General features: G+C 47.6%; 1 protein-coding gene across 5 annotated transcripts in view; it reads left to right on the forward strand.

Moving 5' to 3' along the window:
* MIB2 (MIB E3 ubiquitin protein ligase 2) overlaps window positions 1-12502 on the forward strand; it is a 73355-nt gene that overhangs the window by 25685 nt on the left and 35168 nt on the right. For 2 of the 5 annotated variants that reach the window (XM_083512950.1, XM_083512952.1), the window contains exons 1-3: window positions 2689-2886; window positions 5964-6285; window positions 8215-8386. In XM_083512950.1, coding sequence (XP_083369076.1) covers window positions 6039-6285; window positions 8215-8386 — 419 coding nt within the window. In that variant the 5' untranslated portion in view covers window positions 2689-2886; window positions 5964-6038. Of the gene's footprint in view, window positions 1-2560; window positions 2887-5963; window positions 6286-8214; window positions 8387-12502 lie in introns of those variants that run through there. The other 3 variants (XM_083512948.1, XM_083512951.1, XM_083512949.1) reach the window with 2 other exon arrangements.

Here is a 12502-nt window from a genome sequence, read left to right on the forward strand (position 1 = left end):
CAGAGCAGCGCACGGAAACGCTGTTTACCTTCCCACCAGAGCGGTACCTATTTATCTACTTGCACTTTGACGTGCTTTCGAAATGCTAGGTTGGCAGGAGCTGGGACCAAACAACGGGAGCTCACCCCGTCGCAGGGATTCGAACCGCCGACCTTCTGATCGGCAAGTCCTAGGCTCTGTGGTTTAACCCACAGCGCCACCCGCGTCCCTCTATGCTAAGAGTTGCCAAATGCATAGTAAACAAATGTCCTAAAATTTAATGTAGATCGGATTCTACCTTATACTCATCGGGTTCCAGACAAGGGTCGTTCCTGGGACCTCCTGTGTGCTGATCTATCCCTGAGCTACAGCTCTCTGCTCTCGGCCTCTAACTACATCAGCAGAGAATTTGCCCTGATTTGCAGAAAGTCACCTGGTGCCATCTAGATGTTTTGGACTACAATTCCCATCCTCCAGCTAGCCAGCATACATGTTGCGGCCTGTGGCTGCTGGGAGCTGCAGTCGAAAACTTGATGACGCAATTCCCCTGTGAGGAAATGTTTGCACATTTTGGGACTTTTCAGTTTGAAGAAAAAATGAGGAAGAGGTGACATGATAGAAGTTCATAATATGCTGCTTGGCATGAGGAAAGGGTTTTCCCCTCTCTCGCAACACTAGAATGCATGGACATGCAGTGAAGGTTAGTTAAACTATGGAACTCAATCTCAAGCTTTCAAACTCTTTTTTTCTTTCATTCTTTCTTTCTTTTTAAAAAGCATGCTTTATAGCAATCTGAAGACTTTGAAAATTCTCCTTGAGTTGGGATCTTCTGATAAAAGAGTGGTATATAAATTGATGGATTGAATAATATACTGTGTTTTTATATCTTCTGTGTCAGATCTAAGCTCCCACACCCAGGCCTGGGGACGCTGTGTGATGTACAGTGGTACCTCAGGTTACATACGCTTCAGGTTACATGCGCTTCAGGTTACACACTCCGCTAACCCAGAAATAGTGCTTCAGGTTAAGAACTTTGCTTCAGGATAAGAACAGAAATTGGGCTCCGGCGGCGCGGCGGCAGCAGGAGGCCCCATTAGCTAAAGTGGTGCTTCAGGTTAAGAACAGTTTCAGGTTAAGAACAGACCTCTGGAACGAATTAAGGACTTAACCCGAGGCACCACTGTAATGGGAAAGAACCAGGGTTTTCTCTGGTTGTGTCGAAATGCCATCTGCCATTCTTCCTGGCCCTCCCCCCTCCTCTCCCCACATCGCAGACATTCAGCCTCCTCTACTATCAAAGAACAATGCGTGGGAAATTTTTTGCAAAAACGCTACGTATTACATCGGTGCTAATAATAATATTTTCAATTGAAAATGTCAACTTATTTTTAGCCCCTTCCAAACATCGTACAATGCACTGACCTCCCTGCCCGCTCCCTTTCTAAATATGATGTCTAGGTTACATATCCACTCCTATTTTTTTGTAACTGTCTACTAATCCCTTTTAATTGAGACTGACAGACATAATCCCCTTAAGGCAAGGATTTTAATTGTTCTTTCAGTTGAAAGAGCTCCTCCTGCCCCCCCCCCCCTTTCGTAATCGGGCTGCCTGTGATGTCTGAAGCACGACACGTTTGGTTGTGATGCGGCTGGATCCCAGAATAGCCATGCTGGTATATTTAAATTTTTCTTCCTCTCCTGTGAGAAGGTATCTATCTATTTTTAACTGTCTGGTTTCTTTAGCTGTTCCTTTGGCTCCCGAGACGTCTTTTAACTTATTTAGCCAGTGTGGTTAGAGTCCAGCACTCTATCCCAGAGACACTCACTGTCTCTGAGCCTAACCTACCTCTCAGGGTTGTTGTGAGGAAAAGATGAGAAGGGTTGTGGGCGGGGCGGTGGGGGGGGAGCATATATGCCACCTTGAACTCCTCGGATAGAAATCAAATAAATTTATTATATGAACACGTTGCGGTGGGATTCTTTTCTAGCTACTTGTTAAGAGTTTTGACACAGGCTGAGGAGACCTGTGTTTAAATCCCCTGTCGGCTCCGAAAATCTGGTAGTGCTCATGGTTTTGCACACGGAACAGTGTGGGAACCTCTCAGAACTTGAGGTCCGCATTCCTCTCTGGGCCACCTTCTGGGGGCCGCATGCCAGAGGTGGGCAGGGCCAGAGGCAAAAGTGGGTGGGGCAACAAATGTAAATGTTGCTTTTTGTACAGGAGGGTACTTCTACACACACAGGTGCATGCACCTCCCTATCCAGGCAACCAAGAGGCATGATCTGAGTTCAAGGGCACATTCCAGCCAGGCAAAAACACACAAGGAGGGAGCGAAGCAAGTCTGGTGAGGGGTGTGTCTGGGTGACAGATGGTGTGGGCCAGACAGAGAGAGCTACTAGCTACACCATCTCCTTGAAGGGTTCATTGATATATTTTTTTAAGTGTATATGGCCACATTCACACCATACTTTTAGAGCTCTATGGTACCACTTTAAACTATCATGGCTTCCCTCAAGGAATTCTAGGAGCTGTAGTTTTTTTTAAAAGGGAGGTTCTAACAACTACCAGCACCTCTGGTTGGACACGGTAAGAAGACTCCATGGAGTGCTGGACCGATCCAACAGGACTCTCCTTATGTAACGTCATATTCCCCTGTTGCTAGGCAACCGCAAAGCGCATCTTCCAGGGCCAACGAAAGCATCCATCACCCATGGCTGTATCTAGACTCCACCACATGTGGAGGTGGGACATCTCTCTAGGTGGGTGCCTTTTCACCTGAAGTGTAGAAGTCATGCGCTTAAACTCCAGGGAAGATGCCCTTTCTTAACCATGAGAGGACATTATCTATGGAGCAAGAGGCCTAGGGGAGCCATGGAATCGCTTTTCTGGGTGGCTTTCGAGAAAAGGTTAGGAAGCCGGGTTTGAGACGGAACGTATTTCGCTTTCTGTTTTCTCCTCTTCTAAGAACCTTGTTGTCTCTGAACGCACAGGCGTTTCCCAAAGGACTCGCCGAAATAACTGTCGCTCAGCACTGAAACTGAGTTCTGATATCTGCTCATCAATGGTGTGTTTTTTTACTAGAATAACCTAAAATGAGCCTTTGCTAGATCAGGCCAAAGGTCCATTTAGACCCCTCCCCATCCTGTTCTCACAGCAGCCAACCTGAGGCCTACGCAGAAAGCCCGTGAAGCAGGGACCTGCAATGTTCTGTGGTATCTTTCATTTTGATAACTGGCATACCATTAGTGGTATCTAACATTTTGATAGCTCCAGAGACAGAAAACATCCACACCATACATTTAAAGCACTGTGGTACCACTTTAAACAGTTGTGGTTTACCACAAAGAATCCTGGGAGCTGGTGTGTGTTTGTTTGTAAAGGGTGGTGAGAGTTGTAGGGAAGACCCTCTATTCCCCCTTCACAGAGCTAGTCCTACGCAGAGTAGATCCAGTGAAGTCAAGCCTGAGAGCTGACCCGCTGATATTGATGGGGCCAAGTTAGCTGAGTCCATTATCTTCAATGCATCTGCTCTGAGCAGGGCTAGCACTGGACGCAACATACAAAGAAAGGGCTGTGCTGTTAATCTTTCCAGCATTTGCCACACAATTTTGACAGGCATCAAATATTAAGGCCACATTCGCACCAGAGAACTGTGTCACCACTTTAAACAGCCTTGGCTACACCTCAAAGAATTCTGGGAATTATAGTTTAAGGGTGCTGAGGGTTGTTAGGCGACCCAGTTCCCCCCACAGAGCTACAATTCCTGTAGCTCCCTGTTGACTGCTGAACCACTTTTAAGAGCTGTTCACTTTCTGAGGGGTATAGGGGGTCCCCTGACAACTTTCAGTACCTTTAACTACAACTCCCAGAATCCTTTTGGGGGAAGGCATGACTGTTTAAAGTAGTATGATTAGTCCCCTTTATACTGTACATTTAAAGAACTATCATACCACTTTACAAAGTCAAGGCTTCCCCCAAATCATCCTGAGAACTGCAGTCTGTTGAACCACTCAGGGAATTACTGTGATATGATTCTGCTTTAAATATATAGTACAAATGGGGCCTCAGTTGGAGACAACCCTGTGTTTTTGCCCAGAAATTAAAGCTGCTGTTTTCAATGAGGCTTGCTTGCTAAGTAAGTGTGCTTTGTGTTGCAGACTTTTTTGCATGTATAAAATTGGAGTGTTTTGTCAAAAGCTTATTTATTTTGTACTATTGTTACGTTCATTATTACATCTTACATCCCTCTCTTTACTACAGTGAGCTCAAGGCAGCGTATATGGTTCCCCCCTCCCCATTTTATCCTCACAACAGCCCTGTGAGGTGGGTTAGATTAAGGGGCAGTGACTGGCCCAATATTGGCCTTGTGAGCTTCATGGCTGACTGGAGAATTTGGACCCTGGTCTCCTAGGTCCTAATCCATTCGAAGTGTGAGTGGGAGAGCTGGACATGTCATCCTGTGTTAAATATTTGTGAATATTTGTTTGAGCTATATAACATAAAGGGGAGTATGTCTGTTCGAAGCCAATAGGAGACTGGCTTTAGCTCTGAATGTGACAGCAGCTTTGATCTTAAAATAAATAAATTTGTGACCTTTCCTAATTTATTTCGGAGTCCTTGAACCAATGAATTTCCCATTGCTTTTAATTCATGGCGCTCTACTTGTGTGTTTAAAAGAGCATCCATTTTCTACTTCATCTGTCATGGGCTGCCCTTGACTTGTTAAGTGTTTGATGGTGTGTTTGAGATTTGGCTTTGTGTTCTTTTCATTAATGCAAATGGGGTGAGAAGCGTTCATTGTCTCCCGTGCAAGTATTTTTAGTTCCTGATCTAATTTTAGGCCTTGTCATCAGAAAGGGAAGAGAGAGGGACTGTGTCAGAAATTCATATGTGCTTTTTTTTTTAAGCTTCCTTCTGTTTTGAAACTTCTCTGTAAAAGGGTGGGTGGAGGGGGTGATCAGAACTGTGTGTGAGGGCTGCTTCTTCCTGGGTTGCCCAAGTGTCATCTGAGATTTATATTGACCACATAAACCTGAAACCAGCAGTTTGGGGCCTACTGGTGATCTTCTTAATGCTCTTAGTCATTCTGTTCCCCTTGACTGGTTTTAAATGAAGCAAATTTCAGAGGAGGAGGAGGAGACTGTCCATAGCTACTAGCCACATTGGCTGTGTTCTGCCTCCACTATCAGATACACTGTGCATCTGAAAACCAGTTTCTGAGAATTGCAAGTGTGGAGAATTTCTGTTGCACCCAGGTCCTTTTAACATGCTTCCCATTGGGGCTTCTGTCTGGCCACTGTGAGAACAGGATGCTGGACTAGTTAGTCCACTTGACTTGATCTTGTGACATCTGGAGAATGATGCCCCTGTTAGAATACATGAGAGCAAAGAAGAACAATATATGCCCACTTGGTGCATAGTAAGGTAAAGATAAAGGGACCCCTGACCATTAGGTCCAGTTGTGGCCAACTCTGGGGTTGCGGCACTCATCTCGCTTTATTGGCCAAGGGAGCCGGTGTACAGCTTCCGGTTCAGGTGGCCAGCATGACTAAGCCACTTCTGGCGAACCAGAGCAGTGCACGGAAATGCCGTTTACCTTCCCGCCGGAGCAGTACCTATTTATCTACTTGCACTTTGACGTGCTTTCGAACTGCTAGGTTGGCAGGAGCAAGGACCGAGCAACGGGAGCTCACCCCATTGTGGGGATTCGAACTGCCGACCTTCTGATCGGCGAGCCACAGCGCCACCCATGTCTTATGCCACTTGGTGCATAAGAGGCACCAATTGGCCTTCCAGATGTTGCTGAACCACAACTCCCTATTGCCCATGTTTGCTGGGCCAGATGGGAGTTGTAGTTCAGCAAATCCCAGAAGACTATAGTTTCACCCACACACCTGGTGCATAGCAGCCACACTGCCTCAATCTTCCCAGCATGCTTTTTGAACCCATGCGTGGTTTTTTTCCCCATCTCCCCACTCCCCAGGTTTCATCAATGCTTTGCCCTCTGTGCTGTGAGCCGGCCGTCCGGCCGTCAACTTGAGGTTGCCTGCGCCGGGCGATGGACTTTGACCCCTACGCAAGCATGCAGGTTGGAATGCGGGTGGTCCGTGGGGTGGACTGGAAATGGAGCAACCAAGACAACGGCGAAGGGAATGTCGGGACGGTGGTAGAGATCGGTCGGCAGGGCAGCCCAACCACCCCAGATAAGACCGTGGTGGTCCAGTGGGACCAAGGAACTCGCACCAACTACCGGACTGGGTTTCAGGGAGCGTACGATCTTCTTCTGTACGATAATGCACAAATAGGTAAGTAAATAACACAGGAAGCTGCCTTATAATGAATTAAGCCACTTGTCCATCTGTGTCAGTACTATCTACACCAGTGGGCCTCCAACTTTTTTCCTCTGGGCCACATTTTCAGAATGAAAATTTCCTTGCCCTGATTTTTTTTTATTGATAAGAAATACATTGGAAAACAAAAAGTAGCAGCTCCTGGCAGGCTTTGATTTGTAATGGAACACAGGTACTTTATCATATGATAACGGGACATCCAGAAAGTAAAAAACAAGGCGGATACATAAGAACATGAATCATTCCCAACATGTAATATTGATTGCCCTTGAACCTTTCTGCCACACTTGCCATCCTCTCCTGCCACACGCTTTTGAGAACCGCTGGTCTACACTGACTTGCTCTCCAGAGTTTCAGGCAGGTGACATTTCCACCTCTCCCTGGAGATGCTGGGATTGGAACCTGGGACTTTCTGCACTCAAGGCAGATGCTCTTGCACAGAGCTGCGGCCTTTTCTCGGAACCTAGGAATCTGCATCGCTGAGCCACACCAAGCATTCATCCAGCATTGTCTGCACCAGTCAGAGTAAAGAACCTGTGGCCTTCCCCTGGTTGTTGGACTGTTGTAACTCTCAACTGTCCTCTGGCGATGTTGCTGGCTGGTGACTTGAAAAGCCACAGTTTACCCCCCAGCTGATCTACACTGGCTGGCTTTGGAGAAGGGTCCTTCCCTGGAATGATTTGAGGATCCTGGGTGCCCATGCATTATTTCAGACACCTCTAACATAGGGTTACCAGACATCCCCCGTTTCCAGTGTGGCCAGTGTGGTGTAGTGGTTAAGAGCGGTAGTCACGTAATCTGGGAAACCGGGTTCGCGTCTCTGCTCCTCCACATGCAGCTGCTGGGTGACCTTGGGCTAGTCACAGTTCCTTGAAGTCTCTCAGCCCCACTCACCTCACAGAGTGTTTGTTGTGGGGGAGGAAGGGAAAGGAGAATGTTAGCCGCTTTGAGACTCCTGAAGGGGAGTGAAAGGCGGGATATCAAATCCAAACTCTTCTTCTTCCAGAGGACAGTCCCCGGATTTGCGAATAAGTCCCTGGACAAATTCCATCCCCAGAATGTCCCCAGATTTCATCTAATGTCCCTAGGAAACGCAGTAGCGGCAGTCTCAGCAGCCCGGAGCAGTTGGCTCTGGTTGGCTTCTGGGCTGCCTCCACCTTCCCTGACCCCAGCAACTAAGCTGTGAAGGGAGGCTTCATGCTGCCTATCAGAACAGCCTCCCAACTCCTACTTGCATGCAAGCAGGAGCGGGGCGGGGATCTCTCAGCTGTGAAGGGAGGCTTCACGCTGCCTATCCGAGCTTGCGTGCAAGCAGGAGGGGGAAAGGATCCCTCAGTTAGGCAATAGGAAGCCTTGCTTCCCAGCTGAGGGATCCCACCCCCTCCTGCTTGCACGCAAGTAGGAAGGGGATTGGGGCTGTTTTGATGGGAAGGGAGGCATCGTGCTGCCCGAGCCTTGCCGTCGCCACTCTCCACCCTCCTTCTCCACCTTCCTGCCTGACCAACTGTGCACCGCTTCCCCACCACCGAAGAACTAACAACTCATGGGCTGCCCAGGTTCATGGAGAAAGGAGATAGAAGCCTCGGAGGAAGGGGAAACATGGCGGTTGAGGTCAAGGCGGCGGCCGCCTCTCTGCCACCGCCATCGCTGCAGCATCAATGTCCCAAACATGTAGTATGTATATATGTATGTAATTAATGTGTCCCCAGATTCATTGAAAAAAATCTGATAACCTTACTCTAACACACACACTCTCCTGCTTACTGAAAGCCACACGTGTTAATAACTTTTCTTCCATAAGGGAGTTTCTCCAACCCCTTTGATCTCTTTGGTTGCTGAAGCTGCTGATGGCAACTCTCGCCTCTTTCTTTCTCTCTCAATTAGGTGTCCGCCACCCCAACATCATCTGCGACTGCTGCAAGAAACACGGGATCCGCGGGATGCGGTGGAAATGCAAGATCTGCTTCGATTACGACTTGTGTATGCAGTGCTACATGAACAACAAGCATGACCTCTCCCACGCCTTTGAGCGCTACGAGACTGCTCACTCACAGCCGTAAGTGATAGAATCAGAGATTTGTTGGGTTGGAAAGGGGTGCCAAGGGTCATCTAGTCCAACCCCCTGACACTTGTACATTGTCTGTAAGCAAAAGAAATGTTAATATATAGAGAGATAGATAACAAGAGGGTGACGTGTTCTTTCTTTTTAGGGCTCGATTCTATCCGTACTTGTTTTGCTTCAAGGGGTGGGAAACTGGAAACTGGCAAGCCAAGTATGGCATGTGGTATGATGCTGGAAATCCCTTGGGCACATGTCCAGTGATATATATTACTTTTGGTTTAAGTTGTTGTCCTCCTCAATTTTGTAGCTATCAGATCCTTGATATATGCAGTTTGTTCATGTACTTTTAAGTGATATTCCTTTAGTATGGGGATTAATGGAAGAACAAGAAAACTGTATTTTGCTCTAGATCTCTAAGAGACTTATACTTGGAGCCTGGAAGGATAAACACCTATTGTCTAATATGCAGCAGTCTGAGGACCCTGCAGCCTTGGCTACATCTTGAACATATTTCTTATAAACACCAGTTTTATGTGGATACCTGTTGGGACATTTGTACGGCTTCTATCCAGTGGCATGTGGTGAAGTTTTTCGTAGGGGAACAGTTAGGGCCAGAGGCACCAGCTTAGCTTGCGAGGGCGGTTTGGGGTGGGTGGGTGATGTCGTTCCCGTGAGCATTGCTCCTCCTTCCCTAAGCCGGGCAGAAACCGAAATGGAAAGATTTGTCCGTCCCCAGGTGTGATGCTTTTGCTTTGAAGAGAACCGAGCTTCTCCAAAACTGAAGCAAATAGAAAAAGGATGGGGGGTTGCTTAAGCAAAGGGCTTCCAGGGCTTTTTTCAGTAGACGATTGCAATGGTAACTAGGCAACCTACCCTGTTCCCTTTTTAAAAAGACACCCCCCTCCACTAATGTTGCTTCCTAAATTGTAGAGGAGCTGCCAGTGTCACCGTGTGAAGTCCTCGGAGGAGAAAGGAACTCGGAGGGTGACTAATAGTGACTTTTAAGCTTTCTGTGCGTGGGGCAGGAGAGCCGGATTTGGGCGTGGGGGCGTGGGATGAAAGAGAGTCAGGGGGCAGGTGCTCAGTGCCGTTGACAGGTTGTCTTCTGAGGGAGGCGTGCAAAATGTCTGGGGGGAAAGGAGGGAGGTGGGAGTTATGCGTCCCCAGTTAGGGGCAGGTACCCACTTCCTCCAGCCTCTCACCCCCGTGTTTCGCTCCCATTCCCCCTCTTGGTCCACCTTGGCCCGCTACCCCACTCCTGAGCCCGGCAACACCTCAGGACTCATGATAGCCACTGTGGTTAGTAGCTATCGAGATTCTGGTTTCCTTTAAGCCCAGGTTCCCTCTTACGTCTGAACCACGAATCTTTAGCTTTTGTTGGTTTGACAAGCCAGGGTAATAAGGGACAATCTCTCTCCACACACACACACACACACACACACACACACACACACACACTATCCTGGCTTGTAATATGATGTTATGCAAGAGTTCTCTGGTCCTGCAGGGGAAGATGTAGAAGTTTGGCTTAACACAAGCCAGGATCTGTGTCTCAAAGCTGCTTCCACACTGGGCGGGGGGGGGGGGGTGCAGAAGGACAAAAGAGGAGCGCCCAGGGAGGATTGTGCAGCCGTGGCACTCATCTGTGACTTCATAAACCATGCTTTATGAGGCTGTGGACAGACAGTGCGTCACATTCCCACTGGGGCTTCCAAGGTGAAAAGGAGGAGAAATCACTTGAAGCGCCTAAGTTTGGAATCTCTGGTGACTTTTTTGTGCACAGTCACAAATCCAACACATGGTTTCTTGGTTTCATTCAGATAATGGAAACTTTCCTGTTGAAAATCCCAACAAGGCCTGCAGAATGTATTGATTCCTTGCAGTGTTGGTTGCCTCCAAGGTGAAAACACTGTGAACTCTCTCTCTTTCTCTCTCTCTCTCTCTCTCTCTCTCTCTCGTCTTACAATGAGTAAGAGGTCTGGAAAGCAGTTTTGACGAAGAACGGTTGTGAAAAGCAGGATAAAGTTAGCACTGGGCAGTAAAGATTCAGGGCAGTTGCAATAGCTGCCTTCAGAAACGCCAAAAGTGAAGCAGAATTGTTCTCTGTTACCACATGTGGCGAGGGCTTTTAACATGTTGGCTAGACCGCTATTCAGGGTTGTATGTTCTGGGATTTGAATTGGCCTCGGACCATTTGGTACATCTCTCGTTCTCTTGGTTCATGTAGGGTGCAGGCCCCAAACATTGTTTGGGGTGGGGTGGGGCAAGAAGGAGATCCTTACAACTGCTTCTTTCAGAATCCAGGGCAGCTGTTTATCAGCTCCATCTGGTACGCAGGCTGAGATCCTACCTGCCCGCGGACTGTCTTGCCAGAGTGGTGCATGCTGTGGTTATCTCTCGCTTTGACTACTGCAATGCGCTCTATGTGGGCTACCTTTGAAGGTGACCCGGATACTACAATCCAGACTGCGGCAGCTAGACTGGTGACTGGGAGCGGCCGCCGAGACCATATAACACTGGTCTTGAAAGACCTAACCTGGCTCCCAGTACGTTTCCAAGCACAATTCAAAGTGTTGGTGCTGACCTTTAAAGCCCTAAATGGCCTCAGCCCAGTATACCTGAAGGAGCATCTCCACCTCCATCGTTCTGCCCAGACACTGAGATCCAGTGCCGAGGGCCTTCCGGCGGTTCCCTCGCTGCGAGAATCCAAGTTACAGGGAACCAGGCAGAGGGCCTTCTCGGTAGTGGCGCCCGCCCTGTGGAGCGCCCTCCCACCAGATGTCAAAGAGATAAACATCTACCTGACATTCAGAAGACATCTAAAGGCAGGCCTGTTTAGGGAAGCTTTTAATGTTTAATAGGTTATTGTATTTTAGTGTTTTCTTGGAAGCCGCCCAGAGTGGCTGGGGGGACCCAGCCAGGTGGGCGGGGTATAAATATATTGTTGTTGTTGTTGTTGTTGTCGTCGTCATCATCATAGAATTATAGAGTTGAAAGGGACCCCAAGGGTCATCTGGTCCAGCCCCCTGCAATTCAGGAAACTCAGCTAGATCATACATGACAGGTGGCCTTCCAACCTCTGCTGAAAAATCTCCAAGGAAGAAGAGTCCACTTCCTCTCATGGGAGTCTCTTCCACTGTACAACAGCTCTTACTGTCAGAATGATTGCGATCGTTTGCAGGAATATCATTGGTTCTTCCACTAGTTGGCAAGGCTCATCTAGTAACAGCAAGAAACTGAACCTTTAATGCAGTTAACTCTTTATTGTGGAATCGGAGATTCAGCAGGCGCCTTCTGTCTCAAATTTTAAATGCCTGCTGAAAACTTCTCTATCCCACCAGGGCTATGCAGGCGATTCAGAATATATCTTTTGACAATAGTTAGCTGATGTCTGCTTTTAATTTTTTATATGGTTTTTCATTGTACAGTGGTGCCCCGCAAGACGAATGCCTCGCAAGACGGAAAACTCGCTAGACGAAAGGGTTTTGCGGTTCTTGAGCTGCTTCCCAAGACGAATTTCCCTGTGGGCTTGCTTCGCAAGACGAAAACGTCTTGCAAGTTTGTTTCCTTTTTCTTAACACCGTTAATACAGTTGCGACTTGACTTCGAGGAGCAACTCATAGAACGCGGTGCGGTAGCCTTTTTTGAGGTTTTTGAAGACTTTGGTGATTTTTGAAGCTTTTCCAAAACTTTTCCAACACCGTGCTTCGCAAGACGAAAAATTCGCTAGACGAAAAAACTCGCGGAACGAATTGATTTCGTCTTGCGAGGCACCACTGTATGGTTTTATACACTGTCGCTGTAAACACCTTTGCTTTTTTTTTTTTTTTTAGAATAGCGGTATATAAATATTTTTATAAGTAAAATACAGGCCAGGGCACTTGCAAGACAATTCCATGTGTGCGAGAACCCAATGAAACTGATGAAGGAGGCAACATATAAGGCTCTCAATAGAGGCAGGAAATAACTGAAGGCATCTAAGAAAAAAATCAAAAGGCAGAGAAATTAGTAGTTCCCTTTACCTTTGACAGCTATGCCAGTAAGATCGGAACCATAACTGAGGAATACTGATATTTAATTAAGAAGGCACCTGGGTGTGAGAAGGGCCTT

This window comes from Podarcis liolepis (assembly GCF_965112155.1).
Source record: "Podarcis liolepis genome assembly, chromosome: 7".
Lineage (NCBI taxonomy): Eukaryota > Metazoa > Chordata > Lepidosauria > Squamata > Lacertidae > Podarcis > Podarcis liolepis.